General features: G+C 37.4%; 2 protein-coding genes and 1 pseudogene across 6 annotated transcripts; 1 reads left to right on the forward strand and 2 right to left on the reverse strand.

Moving 5' to 3' along the window:
- Nucleotides 1-3,880: 3,880 nt before the first annotated feature.
- LOC148694426 (uncharacterized) lies at nucleotides 3,881-8,137 on the reverse strand. 5 transcript variants are annotated; one of them, XM_088699481.1, is made up of 7 exons: nucleotides 7,901-8,137; nucleotides 7,686-7,781; nucleotides 6,747-6,816; nucleotides 5,341-5,550; nucleotides 5,160-5,204; nucleotides 4,342-4,775; nucleotides 3,881-4,191 (listed from the first exon to the last, which is right to left on the reverse strand). In XM_088699481.1, exons 4-6 carry the CDS (start codon nucleotides 5,479-5,481, stop codon nucleotides 4,350-4,352), a joined length of 612 nt encoding a protein of 203 aa, XP_088555607.1. In that variant the 5' UTR covers nucleotides 5,482-5,550; nucleotides 6,747-6,816; nucleotides 7,686-7,781; nucleotides 7,901-8,137; the 3' UTR covers nucleotides 3,881-4,191; nucleotides 4,342-4,349. The 5 variants fall into 5 exon arrangements, with proteins under 5 accessions (XP_088555607.1, XP_088555604.1, XP_088555605.1 ...); XM_088699478.1 differs by having other exon boundaries at nucleotides 7,875-8,137; XM_088699479.1 differs by having other exon boundaries at nucleotides 3,881-4,194; nucleotides 7,875-8,137.
- Nucleotides 8,138-9,874: 1,737 nt separating this feature from the next.
- Nucleotides 9,875-15,170, reverse strand: LOC137740090 (inactive TPR repeat-containing thioredoxin TTL3). Its single transcript, XM_068479890.2, has 7 exons — nucleotides 12,462-15,170; nucleotides 11,634-11,829; nucleotides 11,362-11,543; nucleotides 10,946-11,279; nucleotides 10,636-10,840; nucleotides 10,450-10,556; nucleotides 9,875-10,266 (listed from the first exon to the last, which is right to left on the reverse strand). Exons 1-7 carry the CDS (start codon nucleotides 13,451-13,453, stop codon nucleotides 10,114-10,116), a joined length of 2,169 nt encoding a protein of 722 aa, XP_068335991.2. The 5' UTR covers nucleotides 13,454-15,170; the 3' UTR covers nucleotides 9,875-10,113.
- A 7,815-nt stretch (nucleotides 15,171-22,985) lies between these two features.
- Nucleotides 22,986-24,037, forward strand: LOC137738659 (senescence-specific cysteine protease SAG39-like; annotated as a pseudogene).
- Nucleotides 24,038-25,713: the final 1,676 nt, after the last annotated feature.

A 25,713-nucleotide genomic window follows, 5' to 3' on the forward strand; every position in this document is an offset into this window, starting at 1 on the left:
AGGAGGAGGCGGATGAGGAAGCCTCTTGCCGATATTACCAACCTCTATATCTGCACCAATTCGGTTCAATTGCCATGCCGGACATCTCTTTCTTTGTCTTCCTCCTCCGTCTCCATCTCCGTCTCCACATCCGCCTCAATTTCTACAAAAAGAAAGTTTCTTCTTCCGGTCGCCGGCCCCAACTCCAAGTCTCTGAGGATGGGTTTCAGATAATGAACTTTGCCTGTGTCACTATGTCACTGTGTTTCTTACAAATTTTCCTTCTTTTTCTTGTTTCTCTACTCACAAATGTTATGCTCTGGAAATATAATCAAATTTCCAAGGAAATATAATTTATACAAAGAAAGAAATGCAGTTTGTCATTTCCCACGCTTAGGGGTGTTCGTGATCCAATCCAATCCAATCCAATCTGCCCAAATGGACCAATTTCATCCAATTCAATCACATTTTTATCGGTCATGGTATTTGGCGAATTGGGTTAGATTCAACTTCCGAAATCAATATAATTGAATCGAATGGCAGATTTGGTTGAGAGACTTTAGGTTGGTTTATTTAGTACAATTTCCTCATCAATTTTTGTCAAAACTGAATTTTATCAAACCTTTATATCGTTATTTGTTTAATTATGACATTGGGGTAAAACCGGCCTAATTTGAAAGAGATTTTCTGAACACGATTCGGTACATAAGTATCATAATGTAAGTGGTTCATACTTGAAAAAACAAAAGATTAATGATCAAACCGTATTTTCAGCACATTAAAAATTACTCTAAATCCTGAACACATTCACTCCTATGGAGGATGATTACATTTGATAATTGATTATGGCGCCAATTAAGATAAAAAAAATGGAGCCAAATATTTACTTGGATGACACGCGTTTTGATTTGGCGGCTCCTTCCTTCCACTCCCTCCCCGCCCAAAGTGAGGTTGTAATTTTGTACCATTGCCAATTGGCGGTCGGTTGGGGTTCAAACTTTTTCCAACCTTTTGGTGTGAGCAGTTCTGTGCACACTTTAACCCTCACATTTTTTGGGACACTCAAAATAATTTATTAAACTATCAATAAAACCTTCTTTTGTACTTCTAATGAATTTATTTTTTTTCTGTACATCCATTTTTCATTTTCTTTGTATTAATTACGAAGGTTCTCTCTTCAATTTGGCGATTTCTGCCGATGACATATAATTATGTTCTTCATGTGAATGTATGGTTCTTTTATAGGAAAACTAATGAAAAGGTTTGAAAATTTTGAGTTTTAACGATAAGAACAAAATAAAGAGTAAATTGAATAGTACCAGGATTGATTTTTTAGTATAAAAATATGGTTTTTCGTTAAAGTGAATAATACAACGAGCTTTTCGTTAAAACTCCCTTCTTTTATTTCTTAAAGCTTGAGTAGAGTTTCTTCAAAAATGCACGACAATGTGAAGTTTAGATAAGTACGGTAAAGTAAAATTCAACAATCGTAAAGTTTATCAATCGATTAATTACTACGTTGTTTGTTTCAAAACTCTACGGGTGTCCAAGAAAATAATTGTTCTCCTTAAAAAATTGCTAAATCTTTTGATGCGGGTGGGGAGACAAAACTTTAGTGCACAAAGAACCACTATTTTTGGAAATTGTCAGCTGAGATGCGGTGAAGATCTCCGTGTAGCCATGTGAGTTTTAAAACTAGTCAAAAAATTCAGGCTCCGAAAATTCAATTTTTAAGCCGAAAAACATCCCTCCAAATCCAAACTCCAAAACAGACCGTACGGCATCCCTCCAAACCCACAAATATTACAAATAGCTCACTTCTTCCTTCCTTCCGTCGTCACAGCAGCACCACCACCAACTCATTCGTAATGGAGGAGGGGGCGGCGGCAACTGCAAAGCCAAGGCCATCTTCCAAGAAGAAATTATATAATGGCAAGATGAGATTGAGGAGGAAGCCTCTTGCTGATATAACCCATCTCTGCAACATCTACAACGCTTCACTTCCATCTCATCTTCCGATCACCAGCGCAACACCAAATCCAAATTCCAGGAAAAGAAAAGCAATCGCGGTTCGGGAGGAGGAGGTTCAAGTAGTCACCTGCGGAAGCAGCTCCAACTCCAACTCCAAGTCTCCGAGGATGGATTTCAGATGATCTACTTTGCCTCTGTCTCTGTGTTTGATGCAAATTACAATTAATATCCTATTCTGCTCTTCGTACCGGAAAATCAAAATGAAATGCAAATTTACATGAATAAATACACTATTCTTTTCCCCCTTGTTTGTTGCTATTTCTCAAGTTTCTGGAACAAAAATATCATTTTGAAACTCAATATTCGCTCCACTTTAACAGAATACCTGTCTGTTCCGTCAAAATGAGGTTAAATGTGTTGACGTGGAAGGAATACTGCTTATGTGGCTTCCATTTGGCAGATGGGAGAAGGGTATTTTGGTCAAATCGACTGAGATTTCTGGGGAGTTTGCTTGAGTGCTTACGGACCCAGTTTCAAAGTTTTCTCAAGTTGGTGGTCTTCGGCATCATCTTTCTGGTTTGCTGGGTCCATATTCCGCACTCACAACCCCATTTTAGCCTCCCTATTTATTCCTTGGTCTCCACTTTCTTCTCCAAAAGAAGGAAAGAATGATTTCATAAAGTATAATTTGCTTTTCTTTTAAGCCTGTCGTCATTGAACGGCGGGATTCGACAGAACGGAAGATCGGTTCTGATGGTTGGTTTTATGGCTGTGGGAGCGGAGGGGGTGGAGGAAGAAGAAGATGTGGACGAGAGTTGCAGTCTTGCAGAGAAAGAGGAAGAAAATGGATCTCATGGGTTTGTCTCTTTCCCAAACATTAGCCATGGGAATTTGGAAAGTTTGGGAAATGCGTGGGAGTTTGATTGCAGGGAAAATGCAGGTGAAGAAGTGAATATGAAGACTCTTTGGTCTTGACGTGGAAAGAAAACCCACGCGGCAGCTTCTGGTTGGATATAGTTTAATGTGCAACAATGCCAACTAGAACATAATTACTATATTACCCTTCATTTTGATAGTATTGTAGACGGAATACTACCATAGTGGGGTGGAGTTCTTGATTATTGAGTTCCGTAAGGGGCGATATTTTTGTTTGAGGGAAAAAATGGGATTAAGTTCGAGTTTCATAATGTTAAGTGGCAATATTTTTGTTTGAGAGAGAGTAAGATTAAGTTCGAGTTTTGTGAATATTTCGTATACGAAAACTAGCAATTTGTCCTATCAATCTTCCAGGACCCAGATAACTCAATTTTCTTCCATAAACTATTTGATTGAAATGGATCATCCATCCAATGCCGCTACCCACTTCTACTAAGGCTAAGCTCCTCATATTGTAGGGTGGATCTCGAAAGATATAAAAGATCTCTCTCCAAACCATACATGCGACTTTCATCGAATACGGCTTTTCATATAATTTTATATGTATCAAAGAATAAGCCTTTCTTTTTACTCAACCGACCAAGAAAAGGAGACAAATGCAATGCGAGTTGAGATATGGATCATGGAGTATTGACCTCAACAAAATCTGAGAGCACTTTGCTAGAATGCAAGAAACTTGAGGGTAATAAATGGCTGAAGTGGATTGGATTGGAATTACAACTTTCGTCTAAAGTCAATTGGATTATTGAAATGGATTTGCAAGAAATGCAAATAAATGACTCCTAAGTTATACCTCAGGTGATTGAAAACATTACTCTCCATTTTTATTGGAGAACAATTTACATAGTACGTGTACATCTCTGTATGTTTTGTGCCAATAAAATATTCTGTATAAAAACTTACACATTTTTATTTTATTAATACAAAATATCACATAACGATGTACTCGTACCATATAAGCCATTCTTTATATACTAATAATGTAATCAAATCCTGCTGAGAATTCGATAGATTGCAATTTCTCTCATTCTAAAACATCCATTTACGATAAAACTAAAACGTGCATTAGTCAATCCTACTAATTAAAAGGAAACCACGAGACGCGTAGATTTGGACTCACTTTACCGATTCGCAATTACCACTACCAACTACAAAGGAACAAAGATAAAAAGCCCGAAATACCCTTAACACTTCTTCACAAACACAATTGTACCAGTCTAAACGAAATTCCAGAAATACCCCTCTCCTTACACGAATATCACAGCTCTACCAATCAAGTGCCCAACTCCCGCCAACACGGTAAGTCTGCTGCGAGAAAAACAACCGAAACAAAAAATTATTAAATAAAAAAACAGAATATCCGAATTTGAAAATAAAAAATAAAATACAGTAAACAAACAGCGCGCAGTGGCGCACACACAAAGCGTGAGTCGCGAAAGTTCACTAATTCAGTACCTGTGACGTCAGCACGATCCGTACGAAAAAGAGTCCAGAGCAGCACGAGCGAAACCCGCGGCTATCGGCGATCGCTTCCTCCTCCTCTTCGTCACCAGTTTCTTCGCTGGAGGAGCTGTCTCGGAAGCAGAGTTAGGAGCCGAAACGACGCCGTAGGGTCTGAAATCAAGGGCCAACGGCGGTGATTGTTGAAGCCGGGAGTATTGGACGAGGTCGTGGCGGAGGCTCGCAGGAGCAGCAGGAGCGATGGTTGTGTATTTCCACGAGCTTAGAGTTTCAACGGAGGTGACGCAGCACTCCTTCCAGTTGAGGTTGGCGAGGTCGGCGACGACGTCCTCCAGGGTGGTGATCACAAACGGCGAGATGTAGTCTTTAAGCGTCGAGCGAGCCGGATCGACAAGCGACAGCGAACTCACGGCGTCGCTCAAACGTTTCTTAAGAGTTGAAAAATGGGGGGAAAAAAAGGAGGAAATGAGATGGATTAAGACTTGTTTGGCTACCGAGAAATAGTGAGAGAATAAAAGGGGGGGGCCAAGACTTCGAACCAAATTTCAAATAAATATGAAAAATGTTGGAACAAAAAAAAGGGAATGCGATGGATTAGGACTTGTTTGGTTACCGAGAAAGTGTGAGAAAAATCGGCCAAAGGCTTGAAGCAAATTTCAACAAAATATGAAGGAAAAAAAAAATTAAACTAGCTAAAATCATGATTCATGACATTTAAAATATAACGGACCAATATAACAATAGTAGATTAATTTAATATTTTCTCAGGAACCAAACAGAAGCTAAGAATATGGAGGAAATTGAAATTTCACCTTGGGAACTTTGTAGATCTTCTTGTATCCGTGCATGCCAATGATCTGCAAAACCAAAATTTCGAAAAGGAGCTTGAATCAAACAGTTTAGAAATAAATTGAAAGAAAAATGTGAATAAATTACTAATTTAAAACTAGATGATCTATGAAGAAGAAGAAGAAGAAGAAGAAGAAGAGGGACCTGATTGAGATGAGCGACGGTGAGATGGAGGTGGGAGTTGGACTGAATGAGGAGAAGGTAATCTTCTAGAAACATCTTTTCGCTCTGGAAACTCGTCGTCTTCCTTTTTCTCCCACTCGCACTTGCACTCGCCATCTCCATTTTCGCTCTGCTCCCTCTCTCTGGGATTTTTTTTCTGCTCTTTTATTACTGCCAACTGGCTCTACCCTTCTGTTTATATATGCGGTTGGTTTATCAATTAACTTTTTTTTTTCTTTTCTTATTATAATTTAGGATTAAGTGCCCTACACCCCTTAGCCTTTTAGTGTTATCATTTTTGAAAGTTTTAACAAAATACTTATAATACTATTTATTTTTAATGAAAAGTCATATTTATACATTTCTTTGTTACTATTCACCATATCTTTACAAAGGATTTTTCATTAAAAGGAAAGTTTTTTTGGACATTTTGTTAATTTTCCTTATTTTAAATTGGTCTTAACATTTTTTATTTATATTCTGAATTCGTTAAGTTCTAGTTAATTTTTTCGTTAAATATACATGTGGTAATAATGGGTTCCACTTATTTGCTTACTTGGATACTAAAATAATAATAAAATAACTCCAAAAAAGGCATAAAGATGAAAAGATAAAAATAAATAAACAAATTCACGAATAAAATGGACAACAAAAATAAAGATTGGGAAGTCTCGTAACAAAAAAGAGGGTTAAGAATGCAGATAATCTTTCAAGAAGCTTGTTTCTGCTCATGTGATTTTCTCATTCACCGATTTTGGGCTAGTAAAACTTCCAGTTCTTCTTTTTGAGTGATGAAGATACTGGTGCCGACTTCATGGCAGCCCATAACATTTCAGCAACCTCAGGACCTTCTCGATATTGGCGGCTTGAGTTGTAGAGTAGAGTTTGTGGTTGTGTATTGAGTTTCGAGGTGATGGCCTAAAGGAGGTGGTGGCGGCTGTTACTTGGTGGAGGCCATGCTTTCATGACCTTCTATTAGTGTTGGAGACAAAGTAAGCCCCAGTTAATTTAAGAGAAATTCAACTGGGGCTTAATGGATATGATATTTTTAACAGGTTGATTACTTGTTTGGAATGTTTAAAAATGATGGGACCAATTTGGAATGACACTAAAATGTTAGAGGGATTTAGGTACTTAATCCTATAATTTATGACATGCATGACCCTAATATTCTCCAAACACTAGGGTAGGCACATGCTAGCCGACACCCGAAGGTGAGGAAGCCTTTAGGATGCATGAGAACTAAAAACAATTAACCGACATAAATAAAACTTGTAAATTTAATTATTATGAATATGCAATTGTGGAACGTGTTCAGAGCATACAACTAATTTGAGACACTAAAAAGGAATAATATTAAATTGAATGAACAAAGGGATAGATCATACACCGAGAGGACTCGAAGATGCAGATGTGAAAGTGTCTTGATGCCGGGATTGTGTGCCTCAATTCTAAGTCCTAAGGAAGTGCAAAACAAAACATGAGTGGACCAAATTGATATATAAGTAATATTGAAATAGTTATTCATCAACGTACTAACCCCCAAAGTTCATGAAAACTCAATAGTATAATATGTAATAGGTTTTCCGGAAACCCTAGCATGCCATAACACCTTTCATAAAACATATATCATATATAATGTGCTTAGTAATGTTATCATAATCGACCGAAGCCACTACATCACGTGACCAAGGCCAAATCCAAATATAAATATCTTCCAACTGAAGCCACTACATCACCCGACCAAAGCCAAAGGTAAGTATCAATCGTCCGTAGGCTCATAGTATGGACAACCACTAAGTAAGCACATAAAATCACAAACATAATCTTTCCAAAATATATATCTCATTGGAGCTTAATAGCTCAAACATCATATCATAAATATCTCAGTAAATAGTTATTTGATAAAGTATGATAATTCATAAAGCGTAAATTCGATTTCCTCACGTGTGCCCACCCAAAGACCCACGCGCCGCCTAGGTTCTGGGATCCGACCAGGTCGGGTCGGATCTGGGTTGGATCTTGGTTTATGGGCTTGGGTTTAATGGTTCTAGGCTTGGGTTCCAAATATGAGTTTGGGCTTGGTAGCTTGGCCTAAAGGTTTGGGTTGAAGGCTGGGTTAGGCCAGGTTTCATTTGGGTTTGCCCTGGACAATTAGGCTGGCTTAGATCTGTGGATCGGGTTTGACATGTTTCCAAGGCAGGTTGGCTGTTTTGAGGAAGAAGAAGGCCGAAGTTATCCCAGCTCCGTTCAACCCTAAAGCCTAACTAAAATTTATCATGCACTATACCAAATTGAAGCCCAAGGAACAAGGAAGAGATTCGTACCAATTTCAAGACGTGTGGTGGCTGGAGTAGGCCAGAAAACGGTTTAAAACCCACGAGTTCTCGCCGAAATCTGGGGAAGTCTCCTCGAGTCGGTTTCTTGATGTTTCAACGTCCACAATACACAAAAACGATCAGAAATGAAATGCGAGGATGAAAAGGGAAAGATTTATGGTGTTTTTCCTCGCTTACCTACGTCTGAGGTGCTGGAAACTCACCAAGTTTCATTCATGAACAGTGGCCTTTACCACAATCGAGTTCCCAGGTTCCTTGTCCGGGGTTCATGGTGATGAGGTCTAGGTGGTGGTGAGTTAGGGGCCTCGCCAGAGACGGTAGGGTGGCGTGGGTAGTGGTGCCATGTGTGTGTGTAGCTCGGGAAAGGTGAGGAGAGCGAGAGAGAAAGATAAAGTGAGAGGGAGAAAGAGAGAGAAGGTCACAAGGAAGGGAGAAGAGAAAGGAGAGTTGGGCCAGGGGTACAAAACCCAAAAGAAGTGGCCCCACAAGGCACACAATTTCAGATCCGAAAACACATTTCAAAAACATCTATCCTAATTTACCAAAATGCCCTTCCGTTCTAAAATCCGTAAAATTATTTGGGACGGGTTGTTACAATTTAACTACACACTAATGCAATAAATTACATATCACAATTGGATTGATTAATAAGAAAACAAGAGGAGCTAAACAAAACAAAACAATTAAATAGAGGTGTATTGTACGAGTAATGAGCCTAAGGTTCGAAATCCACAACAATCATACACTTCTCAAATCAATGCACCTTTCATACAAGTCCATATTTAATTTTTAAGTACATCTACATGAAGGTATTGGTCCAACTTAATAAGTTGTTTTCCTTAGACATGTGGACACGGCCAAGAATAAAGTATTCTTGTCTACATACACGAATCCATTTAGCTTTGCAAAAACGACAAACATACACTGTACAAGTCTAGGTCTAGCTTACATGCGTATGCAATCTTTAAAGCATTGTGTTTATATGCAATGCAAGATGGTCGCTCAACACATGTAAGCACAGGTATATTATGCAATGTGGAGTATGTTCCCTTTTGTAGAGAGATAATAATCTGGTAAGTTATATGATATGGATTCATCTAATGGTTTCTACTTACAGATTATATGAATAATAATATATAAAAATTGGTCTAGTCATGAACATTTAGAGGTTTTTTATAACCATTTTGTTTTCGGTTTACATCTTTTAGTTAAAAAAAAAAAGTAAAAATTAAAAACGAACTGATTTATCAAACAACTCTTAATTAATATAAACCAAATTAAGTTTAGAGATCGACAAGTGTGACGAAATAGAATGAAGGGAAACAAAACTTGCGACCACTAAGCACATACTTTAAATTCCACCATATCCTAATTTGTTCATTCATCCTTGGTTTTGAACGTAAAAAGTAGGTACATAGATGGATTATCGGCAACAAAATAATTAAGTTACTAAGCAAGCACACATCATATGGCAGAGAAGGAAGGAGGCATTCTGAAGAGACGGCATGAATAAGGCATGGAATTGGCACGTTCTATCCTTGACAAACAGACTCCCGGAGGAGTTCTTCCGCTCGCTCGCGGTTGTGATCGAAATCGGGTTACTCAGAAGCAGCGGGTCCATGTGGATCGAATAGTTAACTACAAAGCACACCTTGGGTCTCCCGGCCACGAGAGTGTAAGAAAGAAGAAGAGGAAGTGAAGGAGAAAAAGAAAGACGATGAGATGGGCAAGGGATCGGTTGTGGGTAGGCCTGAAAAACTAGTGTTTATCGTTTTCGTATCGTTTTTGTGTCATCCTCGTTATCTTAACGGGTCGTATCAAACTCATTATTTTAACAAGTGACGAGATAACAATCTGATTTGTTAATGAGTCGTGTTATTTTGTACCGGATTACCTATCCGATAACGACCCTACCAAGGTAAAATGTTTATGCAACAATGATCTTACACAATGCCACCTACCACCCAACATTATCTCTCTACCAGAGGAGACACAGAGGGAGACATTATAATCAACACTATCCACTTTTGCTCAAAATCAGGAATTGACACAGGCTGGCATTTTGGAGAAATAAAAAATAAATAAATAAAAAAATTGAAAAGGACAACCAAACCCATGGAATCCAAAGGCAGGGAAAAATAATATAAAAAAAAAAAAAAAAAAAAAAAGAAAAAAAGAAGAAGAAGAATATTATGTATATAATTCCCAAATGTAGAGTAACAGGAAGTCACAGCAGAGCTATTTCTCTCTGCAGGTTCTGAAACAATTGAGTAACTGATTATGTATGTCGCAGGTAAAAATGGTATTCCTTGTAGTAGGAACGGGAAACATGAATAAACATGGTAAATACTAGGAGAGTTACCATACACATATACGCGAGCCAACGGACCAGACCTGAGATGTTTCGCCATTCCTGCTAGAGATTGCAGCTTCTCACCGATTCTTCCAGGAATTGATGGCTTGGACGGACCATCTCCTTCACCTTTTCTCCATTTTTGTAAATTTTAAACGCTGGAACGGTCCTTATGCTCTCCGCTTTTGCTACGGATAAGCTCTCCTCTACGTCCACCTTCAATCAAACAACAAACTACTTAATTGTAGATCCTCCCGTATAAGGTAATTCTCCTACTGCATTATGAAATATACGATCAATGCAAAAATGGTAAAATAAATCTCATCTGAAACGGTAGGAACACGGTGAAATGATCTCTTGAGCATGAGGTGAATATAGACCAATGAATCATTTAACTACCTTAAAAAAATTAACATACGGATATCGAACACAAAGCATGTTTATGAATGGCGATATTTCTGCGCATTGCTCGTTGGATTCAACTTTGAAATGGACGACGGAAACACCTGAAATTTCAAATCTCCAGTTATACAATAGACTTGGATTTTAATTAACTACTAAGAATTAAAAATGGATGAAGCTTACCGGGTGATGATACCGCAGCTTTAAATTTATCCAAACTAGAGACTTCTTCCACTTCACCATCAAACTTCACATTATGAAATTCCTCTCCACGAGACTTGTTTAATGCAACTCGTGCCCGGTGTAGAGACTCAGCAACCTCATTGTCTCCAGGAAGGTCCCTCCTTAAGGCCTCATAATCTCTCACTGCCTCTTCCCATCGTTCAAGCTATAAATTTTGGGAGAAAAGGCACCAACAGTCACATATAAATCAACAAATAACAAATTCAAATAATGAGCTCCCACCCACATGCGCATAAGATGGACAACGTACCTTTTCATTTGAGACAGCCCTTCGAAGAAGAGCTTTGATGTAATTAGGTTGAATCTTTAGGGCTTGGTTGCAGTCTTCAACAGACTGTTCCCATTGTCCGAGCTTGGACCGACAAACTGCTCTATTGCAATAGAGAACAGAGTTGGAACTATCGTATTTGAGGCCCTCCCCATAAGCGGAGCAGGCTTCAGCAAATCTTCCAGAGCTAAAAAGATCATTACCCTGAGAACGAGCATTTGCGACCTTCTTCACTTTATTCGAAACCCTCATTACTTCAACATTACTGTAGTCAATCAGTCCAGCCTTCTCTACCGCTGCTACTGCATTCTCAAACCTGCAAAAAATCTATTATCCTTCTAGCTCACTCTAAAAACCATGGCTGGTGTGTTACGTAAGTTTGAAACTTCAGTTCTTACCTTCCTAATGCCATCTCAACCTGGGCTCTGACATACAGAACATAAGCTTCAACAAGTATGCCAAAGAGTTTGGTTTGCAAGTAAGAAGGGTAAATTTCAAACTTGGGTATATCTGCTAGGCTAGATTCTGCATCTTCGAGCTGATGTAGCTTCAGTAGAGCTTCAACTTTACAAGCAACAAGCTGTGTTTTAATTCTAATTAGTTTTAAGCGATTTGAAAAACTTTGTTCCACATCAATCAGAAAATTAAGAGAACTTGTGCTGTGTTATACCTGAGGAGAGGACTCTGCTCCAGTTGCTATGGCTGCCTCAGATTCCCTTAGCACACTTTTCCAATCGCCAAGCTTACGGGCATCTTCACATTGTTTCAGATGCTTCTCCAATGACTTCAACTTCTGCAACTCAGACTGATCCGGCCGTTGCCCAGGAATACAGAGGTGATGGTAGGCATTTTCAACTAGCCCAAAACTGTAGAGTTTCCAAGTTATGGATTAACTGAGATGACGCTGAACGAATTCGAAATGTTCACTTCAGAGTATGATGCAAGATAGAGAGTGGACCGACATAACTGAAAACTTCGGAAAACTTATAAGAATCCCAGATGCAAATGGAGGGCCACTAAAACTATAAACTCTATGCAAATAAATTAGCCATAAATGTTTCAGTTACAAGCCCTAAAAAGACTCAAAGTCAAGATATAGCAACACAAAATACTAGAAATCTGTACTCAAACGCGCAGAAAGATAAAAAGAACACAACATAGAACAATGTTCCAAAAACCATTCAGGTTGCCAGCAACACAGAACACAATGTTGATACCAGAAGTACTTGTCTACCAATTCAAATAATAGAAAATGGATGCGAAAGCTCGAGGTAACACAAACCAATGACGCATCAGAGATACCAACAAACCAATAAGAAACACTTGATGCACAATTCATGTGAAATATAAACAAACAGACCAATCACATTCCGGCAATGTAAAAAAACAAGTTTACTATAAAAGTTGCACAATCATACAAACAAATAAGACATCGTAAACAAAATTGCGAAAAACCTACTTTCGATTGATTAAAGTCTCCGTTTTCAATACTACTCACCGAAGATAAAGAGAACCCAAGCGCTGATGCGCCCTCCCATAACCAGGGTCCAACCTGACAGCCTCCTCACACTCCCTCACTGCCTCCGGAAGTCTCCCCAGCGCTGTTAACGCTGCAGCACGGTTACTCCGGTAGGCAGCATTGTCCGGAGACAAGGATATGGCACGATCATACAATGCCAATGCCTCAAGAAACTGGCCTCTTCTATAAAGCTCATTGGCAGATTTCTTCACCTCCTCTGGATCAGAGTTCCCAGTTGCCCTCTTTGCCATCGCAGACTCGCCGCCATTCGCACCCCCACCGCCTCCTCTGACTATGCTACCGTGGCCATAGTTGCCACCGCCAGACCCCAAAACATCGGTCTTGTTGGTTCCTCTGCAGACCAATCCAGACTTGGCGATTTTCCCAGATGGGCAAATGTTGCCACTCGGAAAAACAGTGGTGGTCGACGCCATTGAAGCAGAAGAAGATGAAGTTGCTGTATTAGTATTACTATTCGCATTAGTACTGAAGCTGGTATTGAAGCTTCCACCAGAGTAGATCAATGGGGGTCCAGCAGACACCGATCTCCGGTGAACCGGCTTCCAATTCCTCGGCGTCGTACCGGATCGGACCGCCTCGGAGGCTCTCGGGCTTGTTTCGGACGAAACCGAGAGCTCGCCGGAGTGGTTCTTGGGTTTGGAATCCGATCTTCTGCCCAGCTGGGTATTGCTGGTTTTGCTCGAAACTGAACCAGAAGAAGTACCCGAACTGCAGCTTGAACTGGTTACTGCTGCCCCACCACTGTGGCCGACTCCATTGCTGCCATTGGCTGAACTCCGAGTCATCAATGGCGAGACGGGCGAACCCAGATCGAGCTGTTTGACATCTGGCTTGTTGCTGTGGTCCTTGGTGGCGGTGGTGGTGTCGTTGTAACTCAGTGAGTCACGGAATCGGTTCGTGAGGGAATCAAAGCCCATTTCTTGCAGAGATTTGGCAATGGTGTGAGGCATTTTTGCTCAGTGCCTAAAGCTTCCCCAGAACAAAACAGAGTCTGTGAATTCTGTGAGCTTTCTTTCTTTTGTTGTTTCGAATTTCAATGCTCTTTGGTGAAAGAAGCAAAAGGAAGGGAGTGATAAGAAAATGTGGTGAGGTTGGCTTGCGGCGGCGGTAGGGAGGAGGAGATGAAGGAGGAGGAGGTGGAGGAAATGAAAGACGAAGAGAGAAAAAATGGGGATGGGGATGGGGATGGGGATGGGGATCCCGTGATGTTAAAAGGAGCAAGCAAACAATGACTGAATGAGAGACATTTCCCCCTTTCCTTTAATCAGTTGAAACAAAAGGTGAATAGATTTTTTTTTTTATTTTTTTGGTTTTATCTTCTATTTTTTGATGAATTAGATTTCTTGCCAAGCAAAGTACGAAAAATGATTCCCCTTTAATTTTATTAACTAAAATTGGATTGGACCATTTATTATCTTTGTCACAATTGTATCCATAACCACCTGCCTCTTTCTCTATATTTATAATTTACATACAAAGGAGCTCAAACGGTAACTAGATCGTAACATATTACGGCGCTAACCACTTTTATTATCTAAAACGTTAATTTTTTGGATCTACCTTCTTAGATAACTTTTACAAAATTTCATCCAAATTAGAAAATATTTCAATATCTAATCACGCCAAAAAAAGAAAAGAAAAAATACACCTACACAACGTCGCTGAAAAAACAATGAATTTTTCTCTGTAATAATCAATTGGCTAAATGATTTCCGATTTGGATTAAATTTTGTAAAGATAATTTATGAAGGAAGATCCAAAAAATAAATGGTTAAAATGATAATATATATATATATATATATATATTGTAGAATCGACTCAAACACGTGATTAGTGACATAATAAATTACTAATCAGTTAATGCTTGAGTACTCTTGTATTTTACATACATTTGGGCACCCATTATATGTGTTAATCTAATTATTTGTTTGACCTAATAGTTGCTTCATTTTTACCCATCTCACCACTAAAATAAAAAGAATGTTAGGCCATCTCCAACCGAATGGACTATATTTAGCCCCCGTCCAGATTATGTGTCACATCTCAGCCCGGGGCGGATCACTTTCTGGGCCCGCTTCACCATCGTAGCACGATATTGTCCGCTTTGGGCTTACCATTCCCTCACGGTTTTGTTTTTGGGAACTCACGAGCAACTTCCCAGTGGGTCACCCATCATGGGATTGCTCTAGCCCCTTTCTCGCTTAACTTCGGAGTTCCTACGGAACCCGAAGCCAGTGAGCTCCCAAAAGGCCTTGTGCTAGGTAGGGATGAGAATATACATATAAGGATCACTCCCTTGGGCGATGTGGGATGTCACAATTCACCCCCTTAGGGGCCCGACGTCCTCGTCGGCACACACATGACCAGGGTTAGGCTTTGATACCAAATTGTCACATCCCCGCTCGGGGCGGATCACTTCCCGGGCCCGCTCCACCACCGTAGCACGATATTGTCCGTTTTGGGCTTACCATTCTCTCACGGTTTTGTTTTTGGGAACTCACGAACAACTTCCCAGTGGGTCACCCATCATGGGATTGCTCTAGCCCCCTTCTCGCTTAACTTCGGAGTTCCTATGGAACCCGAAGCCAGTGAGTTCCCAAAAGGCATCGTGCTAGGTAGGGATGAGAATATACATATAAGGATCACTCCCATGGGCGATGTGGGATGTCACATTATGGCTATGCAAGAAATTATTTTTTGATGAACAATGTCAAGCTATAGTTAATTAGTTATTTACTATCTGCAACCGGAGGGGGCTATTTCTTAGCCCCTCAATAATTATTATTTTTATTTTGTTTTTTAATTTTATTGGTTAATTGAATTAAACTACCGTTAAAATAAAGTTTCCGGACATTTTTTTAGTACCACTTGTCGCTAAATGAATAAGCCTTTGGACTATTTTGAGTGCCACTTAAAGATGTGGCCATTTGAAAATTATTGAAAAATTAAAGGAAAGATTATTGGAAGAGGTAAGAGAGAGCTGTGTATGAAAAGAGTGTATGAGGTGAATTGAATGTGAATAATTGAATAAAATAAGGTAAGATAGTATGAAAAGGTGAAAAGGATGGGAGAAACGGTGTAGGTATTTATAAAAAAAAAATTAAAATTTTTAAATTTTTTATTTGAATATTGTCTTAATATATATATATATATAGGGCCCAACTGAATGGGCTAGCTAGTTGGCTAAGGACGGCCAGCCCGCTGGCCAAATGGTTGAATTTTGACCTCGTGGGTTTCAAGGTTTTTTTGGTCAAAATAAGTACCTAAATTCATTAAAATTGCTAATTTCATCCCTACTATTATATTCAAAACTATTTTATCCAATTTTTCGTCAACTTAAGTCACTTGACACATTTTCAAGTGTAATACCGTATTTTCTCACCTATAAACTCTTAACATTTCATATAGTTGGGAATCTAACCTCTAATTTACCGTCCGAAGGTAATTCAATACACTATTTCTTTATGGAAAATTATCATTCTACCCTCCAATGTGTATCACATGAAAGTAACGTGACTTAAATTGACGAAAAATTGAATATAGTAGCTTCGAATCTAATATCAAGGATTGATTGGCAAATTTTATAATTCAAGTACTAATATTTCTGACAAAAAATAGTTTAGGGGACCTAATTTTCACTCAGGTGATAATTCATGAACTAAATTGACAATTCACCCTAGTAGATATATAGGTTGAAGATATATGTAATTAATTTTTATTTTATCCCTTACAAAACCGAGATACAAAAACCTTTAAGTTCTTCGCGTTAGCGACACAACACTTGACTTACAAACTACGAAGGACCTCTCACCTCTCCGCCGACTCCAAGGCGCTGACCAAAAGTCTGAAACCTCTCTCCGTCAAGGCGCCGACCCCACTCCTCCGAGGCTCCTGACTGCAAAGGACCTCACCACCGAGGCACCAACCACTAACCACACTCAATCTCCATTCTCCATGGGGGTTGCTCAACTTGCTTTAAATTTTGATTATATTGTTTGGGTTGATAATCGTGTGTGTTTACTGATGAACTTTATATGTAGTTTTGATTGATAAAATTTGAGTTTTCTTGTTTTTTCCGTATATATAATTGTGTGTCACTTACTCAGTTTGTAATTAGTATTTTTTTTTTTTGGATTCCTGTTTAAATATTTTATTTAATATATATTCATATATTGAAAAATTCACATTTTAATGTTCGCTTCATGCACAAAAAACTCAAGACCCGTCCTGGAGATCATATTGTACATTTCTTTAATAGACTTTTGAATTCCGGTCCTATCCCATTACAATTTGTTTGGATATGATCCAAATTTTTAAGGAAAACTAATGAAAATGGCTTGAAAATTTTGAGTTTTAATTTTTAACGATAAAGACAAAATAAAGGGTAAAGTAAACAGTACCAGGATTGACTTTTAAGCGTAAAAATATTGTTTTTCATTAAAGTGAACACTATCAGAAACTTTTTTTTGTTAAAGTTTCTAAATTTTTAAATGCCTTACCATGTAGACTACAAAGTGGGGTTTAAAGTTTGTTTATTTTACCCAATATGCCTTTGACCCGATATGCATGAAATATGCTTTCAATCCCCACATTCAGCGTATCCTTTGATACCGCATGTTTTAATTAGAAAAATTCAATTTAAATATTTAAAGGTGCTGCATAGTAAAAAATTCATGGGAAACAACTCATTTACTTTACCGTTTTGGACCCCATACAACTCGAGGGTATATGATAGATATTTGAGAAATATATTTTTTTTTTCTAATACATTGATATTTTTATACTAAAGGAAGGAAGAGTTCGATAAAACCACATAATGAACAACCTAATTTGATATTGAATTCGTCATCTACGAGATTCAAATTTAAAACCTTTCACTTCCAAGTGAAGAGGAGTTCTTCATATCATGTCACATTCTAGAACTTCCCAGTGGGTCACCTATCTTAGGATTGTTCTCGTCTGAACTCGCTTAACTTCGGAGTTCCGATGGAATCCGAAGCCAGTGAGTTTCCAAAAGACCTCGTGCTAAAGGGAGGGGAGCATGTACATATAAGGCACATCACCTCCTCTCCGTTGGTGGATGTGGGATCTTACAAGCCATCCTACTTAGGGGCCCAACGTCCTTGTCGGTACACTCGCACCACACGACAGAGTCGCTTTGATGGGATCTTACAAGCCATCCTACTTAGGGGCCCAACGTCCTTGTCGGTACACTCGCACCACACGACAGAGTCGCTTTGATACCATTTTGTCACATCCCAATCTCGGCTCCGTCGTAGCACGATATTGTCTACTTTGGGCCCTGGTCATGTCCTCACTGTTTTGTTTCTGGAAACTCACACGAGAACTTTTCAGTGGGTCACCCATCCTAGGAATGCTCTTACTCGATGGAATCCGAAGCTAGTGAGTTCCCAAAAGGCCTCGTGCTATTGGGAGGGGAGTATGTACATATAATGCACATCACCCCCTCTTAGTTGGTCGATGTGGGATCTTACATCATAATACTGAATGGCAAATACTATTAAAACTCATCTTTAGAAGGAGGACTTATTGTCACGAAATAGAAAGTTTGCTCACTTGGAATAAAAATTAGAGGACCTAAACTGGTAACCAAAATTTCTCGGATTAAACTCAATAATTCATTCCGTTTTGGACTTGTACCTGATTATCTCTTCTTTAATAGATGTGGCTACTTGTAATTTAAAGGTAATTGGACTGAATTTGTTGAACTGTCAACAAATTATGAAGGAGTCATAGTTTAGTCATGATTGTTTTCTTTAAATTAAATACTTAAATGTTAAAGATAATTCGTTATAATCTATTTCAATGGGCATATTGCAATCCTTTCTTTATATTAGACCACCTCCAATTGAGATTTAAATCCAAAATATAATGTCACGGTTACAAAATTTGGATGTAAAAAGAAGTTCTAACTAAGATGTCTATCCTACGTGGATTAGTGAAGGGATTGGTTGCTACTAATTCTTGTTGATGAGAATTTCTTGTTGATGAGAATATATGATGTCCTTTTTTTTTTTTTTTTTTTTTTTAATCTTTGTTGCTTGGGTCTCAGATTTGCACCAATCATAAATAATGATGGTTGGTTTTAACTGATTTCTATTCAAAAGTGCTCCGGCAAACATTATTTGAATAACATAAACAAGTACTGGAGCAAGAAAAAATTTGACACTGTCACATGACTAATTGGAAAGCAATGAGTAGATTTCAAACACTTAGTTGAGCAAATTGATAATCGCAAAATTATAAATATCAATAGAATCGCCAAATCTCGTGCTACGTGAAGATCATGTAAGAACAAAAATCTCAAATCATATAGCTAGTTTGGATCGTTGAAAAAAGTTACAGAATGAGCACCATAAGGAGTATATGTAAATGGTTAGGATTTGAGGACACACGCTTTTAACACTCATTTTTGTGGCCCCACTTGTAATGTACTTTCTATGATTCAACTGTCTATCTTTTATGTCTTACCTCAAAAATCAAATCTGCCAAAAACCACTCAATTCTGAAATCGTATAAACTTTGGATTAATTTTAGTGTTTCTTTGTGAAATCGTATCCATCTATTTTATTCACCACAAATAGATGTCTTAAGGGTTTTGAATTTGTCTAAAGTTTTACAAGGATGATCTATAAATAATGTACTAAAATATAGACGGTTCAAATTGTTAAAATAAAACGATATATTTATATCTTTAGGAGGTAAGCTTCGCTAGTAAAAAAATAAAATTCTAAATTTACACCTCTCACATAAAGTAGAACTCAATATTTACATTTCTTAAAAGTGTAAAGTGAAATATAAAATGTAAATTGTACGTTTTAAATCTGCCTGTCTTTATTTTGAGTACAAATATATAAAGTGGGAAGGATAAAAAGGTGAAACATTTAAAATACCCAAATTGTCCTTCAAAAATTCCAAAATTACAATTAAACCATAAGAATTTAAAGTAATTCATCACATTTTAATTTTGAATGAATTTTAAATGTCAAACTTTAATTAAAAAAAAAAAAAGAAAAAAAACCTCCCACATTAGTAGATGGTTTCATGGTTTTGCTTCATTTTTTTCCTGAATAATTTTTAATAAAAATATAAAATAGTTATATAAAAAAAAATTAAAAGACATAATCTAATATAAAAAGGTAAATGCTACACGCGTGTGTATGTGACAAGAGGCTAGTGTTATACTAAAGGGAGAGATGAGTTTAGTTAAGTTAAATAATGGACAACCTAATTTGATATCGAATTCGTTATCTACGAAATTCGAACTTATGACTTCTCATTCACAAATGAATATTGTGGATGGAGATGTTGGAGAACCTGCCGCTTTCATTGTTGAGTTGCTCATCATGAGCTTACGTGTATTATGTATTACCCTAATTAGTATTTTAACACGCCCATACATCATACATCATACATCATATATCATATATCATATATGGCCAACGTATGCCGTACTTGTGAGACAGTTGGATGACATCAACCCTTCAATAAGTGAAATTACCCAAGTACCCATGCCTTAACACTGCATCACAGCCCATTATATACTGTCAACAATTCTCATTTGAAATATTGTTTGCGTCGTGCAGTGCACGATGCATGTCTTGGTCTGACTCAAAACAAAACAAGACAAGAAAAACTAGGTCGCCGTGATTTTCTGTATTCCACATAAATAAGGATAAACCCTAAATCTGAATACCACAAAGAGGGCTCAATAAATCACCTCCCTCCTCCATTTATGGTAATATCTTAATAAATATGCTTACAGCGTTGCTAGAGATATATAGGGGCGAATTGGAAAAATCGAAAACTGAACAAAAAAAAAAAAAAAAAAAAAAAAAAAAAAAACACAAACAAACCGTTCGTAACAAACCAAAACTAGTCACTTAGTACTACAGTCTAGTGATATTCCTCTTCATTTGTAAGTGAGAGGTCTTAGGTTCGATTCTAGCCAAAGACAAATTTGAATCATATTATTGCTAGCGCATTATGAGGTTAAGCGGTTAAGCTCACCCCTTCCCCCTTTGTGTAGATACTATTGTTTGTTAAAAAAGAAACAAAACTGATAAAATAAAAAACCTGAAGCTAAAGAAATTGAACTAAACAAAAAACTATTGGTTTGATTTCGGTTTTAGTGGTTTCGAAAATTGAATTGAACCAAATCGATATAACTTAAACCCAAGAAGGAATCGTTTTACAGTTAGGTTAACCCTAGGCTTGACAATTTCTGACAAGACCCGTTAACCCTACACGAAATTAACAGGTTATCGGGTCGACATGATAACGAATCGAGTCGTTATCAGATAACCCGATAAGATAAGAAAAATATTAATTTAATAATTTTATACCCCTAAAAATACATAATAATTATATATATGATATATATAAAAATAATATATATATTAATTTAATAATTTTTTGCCCCTAAAAATACATAATAATTATATATATATATATATATCTGATATTATATATTTATTAAATTAAATTTAGAAAATTTGGAAAAAATGAGGTAATATATTTTTATATGGTAGAGTACTATTGTTTTATTTCTTTTCATAATTATTTTGGTAAACTTCTTATAATTTGAATGATTTATAATGTTTGATTTTTCTATACTTAATTAATGCGGAAGAGAGTTCTGATGTGGAAAACATTATTGAAAACATCATCAACATAACTTTTGAAGGTAATAGATCAAGCCAAAGTTCCAATACAATTTTCTCATGATGATCGATGAAAATTGAAGGATTTTGTAAAAGAAATAACATGCAAGCTTTAAGTTTCACTAGCAAGGCTTTAACTTTTGAGAAAGGCTTCACAACTTTGAAAAGAAAAACCCATTCATTTTGCATATCCTTGCACATTTGATATTTTGTGGTAGACTAGTAGTGTATTGGTGCTTTTTTATTAAGCTCTTATTTTGGAGAGTAGGTGAAGTACTTGATGACAAATGTGTTTTAATGTTTTGAAGTAATATTTATGTGGCAATATGGTATGTGCAAATTTAAGAAAAAAAAATATTTTTCATAACAAGTCAGGTCATTTTACATATTAAATAAAGTGACTTGACCTGTTAAGGATCCGTTAAGATAATGAGTATGACACGACACGATCCATTAAGATAACAAATATTACATGAACACAACACAAAACACGACAAACACGATCCATTTGTCAGACCTAGTTAACCGTGTTCTTCCTCTCCTCGTCCACATCACTTGAGTCCTCACTCGAGTCGTGTTTGTTTGCCTTTGCCGCTCCTCGTCCAACACAAATGTTCTTGATGGAAGAAAACAAAACCGTTACATACACATTTATGCATTTATCATAAAAGTTGCTAAATGGGATTTCTTAGTGAAAACAAGCACTTTCAATGACATGATGCAATTAAATTTTAAGTAATAGTAGAGTAACTAAAACACCAAAGTAGGATTGGAATAACCCACTAAATTCAAAGAATGTCGAATAAAAATATAAATGTTAATTTGCATATATTGTCCAAGTTAATGTACTAGAGGATGATGAAGTGAAAGAAAACTTGTACCACTGTATCTTATCATTTTTTATGAGGATCAAAAGGGATACGTTTCTTAACAACTTATCCAGTTTTTACTTTCATTTGGATAATATATGCTAGCTAACATCCATATTTTTATTTAAATTCATAGTGGCCACATACATCTCTTAACTTGTTTTTGTCCAACTTCGAAGATTTGAGGCCATTCTAGCATTCTTTTCTTTTCCTGTGAGTTTACGAATCGTAATAGAGAAACAAATAACTACAGAATTCGATTTCTTCGACAACAACAAAACTACGGTCCTTGAGATGCATACAATTCTCAAAGCGGTGTGATATTCACACACTAATTTTTACTTAGGGTCTTTTGATATGAGTCCAAAGTAACTAAAAATTGGACCTATTTCAAAAGGTGACCTATAAAATTGGACCTATTTCAAATTTTCTCTTTTTTACTTCTCACACACTTCTTATTAATTTCTATTATTTGATTTTCTTCATTTTATTCCATCAGACGATCATATATTAAGAGCGTATGTGAGAAATGAAAATGCGTGTGCGAATAGCACATCCCTTCTCAAATTGTTGAAAAATCTTGACAACTATTTTCTAAAATAATTAATCAAGTAAAGTACATCCCACATCGTTGAAGATTCACACGTACATTTCAGAATCTATTTTAAACAAGTATATTATGCACACAAGGACAAACGTACAGCAAAAGGCCCAAATTCAAATTAAATCAAAGGTCAATTTACTATTTAATAATCTTACAGGTCCATATCAAATATTTTCTAAGGCGCAGACGATGCTACTCATCATTTATTGGGGAACTGAAATAGCAAAAACGCCATTCTGTACCGCCTGAATTAGTACATAAATAACGGAGCAATCTACCATTTCAGTATATCTGCTCATATACCTAGTACACTAGCAAGCTACCCATGGAGTTCCTTAACAGGAAGCTGTGGAAATATATGTGCCTTAGCTTGATCCTCACCTTGGGGGCTTGGTCTTCTGAAGCCACTTCTCGTACTCTGCAAGATGCATGTATGGGAGATACGAGCAATGGTTGACTCGTTATGGTTGTGTATATAATGACGTTAATGAGAAGGAGACTCATTTCAAGACATTCAAGGAGGGCGTTTATAGAATCTTCTAATAAGGATGCAAACAAACCTTACAAATTAAGAGTTCAAAGGCTCAAGAAATGGATTCAAGGGACACGAGTGCTCCACGAAGACAACTTCTTTCAAGTATGAAAATGTGACTGCATCATTACCAGCAACAATGGACTGGAGAAAGAAAGGAGCAGTAACCCCCATCAAGGACCAAGGCCAATGCGGTAATTATATAAACGTCTAGCTTATTTATTTATTTATTCATATTAACTGGTTTGATTTGATACTTTATTCGAACTACTTTAATTCCAATCAAATACAGGAAGCTGTTGGGTTTTATCAGCAGTGGCCGCCACTGAAGGAATAACACAGCTTACAACTGGGAAATTGATCTCTTTGTCTGAGCAAGAGCTTGTTGGTTGTGACACCGTTGGTGAAGAACAAGGATGTGAGGGTGGCTTGATGGACGACGCCTTCCGGTTCATCCAAAAAAATCACGGGATTAGCACAACACCAAGAAGGAAGCAAGCCATGCAGCCAAGATAACTGGCTTTGAAGATGTCCCTGCAAACAGTGAAAAGGCCCTTCTTGCTGCAGTTGCTCATCAACCTGTTTCTGTTGCTATTGATGCTAGTGGTTCCGACTTCCAGTTCTATTCAAGTGGTGTCTTTACCGGAACTTGTGGAACGAGCCTTGACCATGGTGTTACCGTTGTTGGTTATGGCATGAGTGAGGATGGGACTAAGTATTGGTTAGTGAAGAACTCATGGGGTGCAGAATGGGGTGAAAAGGGGTACATTAGGATGCAAGGAGATGTTACAGCAGCTGAAGGACTTTGTGGAATTGCTATGTCTGCATCTTACCCCACAGCTTAGTTAATTTTACCATCAACAGTGAAACCACTGCCTACTATTTATATGCCTGGTAGGCTGTATGATACGTATCAACTTGTATGTGTAAAATACTTATAAGATTGGCCGTAAGGAAAACTAGCCATCTTGTGAAAACCTTCTTCAGTTTCTATCTGTTTTAGTTAAGCATATAGATCTAAACAGTTAGATCAAATACATGCGAACAACCTCTATTTGGTGATCATGCATTCCAATCTGTTGATTATCCCCTGTGAAGACTCGTGCAAATCGATAATTGTTTGGTCTTCTTCTATCATGCAGACCAATCAATATACAGTCGTCAGATTCAAATGAAATCTCTTTTCGTCGTTATAAAGAATCCGGTTTCAACTGAGTTATTGTCCGGACGATCTTTAAAAGTGAACCTGAAACTTGGAACGATTCCGATCAATCAAACGTATATATTTGCATATATCTTAAATGTGCATATCTCCTATATCATGCAAATCACAAAATCGATCGCATTAGAATGCAAAGAGACGTTGGTTGGGACCAAGTATTACTAGGTGGGTTGCTCAACTTGCTCTAAATTTTGATAATATGTTGTGGGTTGGACGAGTTCTTGTGAAATTTGATTGTTTGGATTGATAAGCGTGTGTGTGTTTACTGATGAACCTTAGATGTAGTTTTGATTGATAAATTTTGGATTTTTCTTGTTTTTACCGTATGTATAATTGTGGGTCACTTCTCAGTTTGTCATAGGATTTTTTGGGGCTTCTGAATTCCGGTCCTATCCCATTACAATCTGTTGGATCTAATCCAGACACATATCAAAGTTGCAGTCCAAATTGTTAAATAAAAGTGGGTTCGGTATGGTTACCTGATAGGAGCATATTCATGCGACTTAAATAGCTTGTTCTCGTGCATTTACGTTATGTTTCTTTAGTTATTTTAGTACTTTAAGCTATTTTCGTGTGTTTGTAGGTCCAAAGGGCTAAAGGAGCAAAAAGATGCATTTTGGAGACTTTTGGAGCACTTTTGGGCTAAGGACGGATAGCTTATGCTTGAAGCCAAAGTGTTGGACGAAATTGAAGACCTAATTAAAGACCAAAGTGTTGGACGAAATTGAAGACCTAATTAAAGACCAAAGTGTTGGAACCTTGTTCCCTTTAGTTTTAGGACATTTAAACCTTTCCTTTATCCTTAGCCGTGCATAACATTCCAACATTCCACACTATCACATATCATACACCACATATCACTTATCACATATCATTCACCACTTATCATATCATACACTCAATCACTTATCACATATCACTTATCACACACCATATATCACTTATCACATATCACTTACCACTTATCATTCACCACATATCATTCACCACTTATCATATCATACATTCATTTATCACTTATCATAATCATTCACTTATCACTTAACATATCATACACTTATCACTTATCACTCATAATCACCTACAACATCCACCTACTTCACCTACAACATCCACCTACTTCACCTAACATCCACCTACTTCACCTACAACATCCACCTACTTCACCTACAACATCCACCTACTTCACCTACAAATGACATAGCCATATGTTCCCTCCACTACTCCTATAAATACCCTTGCATTCATTCATTCAAGAACATCTCATTTTCATACACAACACACCACAAACACATCCCT

Source organism: Pyrus communis, chromosome 9 (genome assembly GCF_041283825.1).
Source record: "Pyrus communis isolate YQ-2024b chromosome 9, ASM4128382v1, whole genome shotgun sequence".
In the NCBI taxonomy this organism is placed as follows: domain Eukaryota; kingdom Viridiplantae; phylum Streptophyta; class Magnoliopsida; order Rosales; family Rosaceae; genus Pyrus; species Pyrus communis.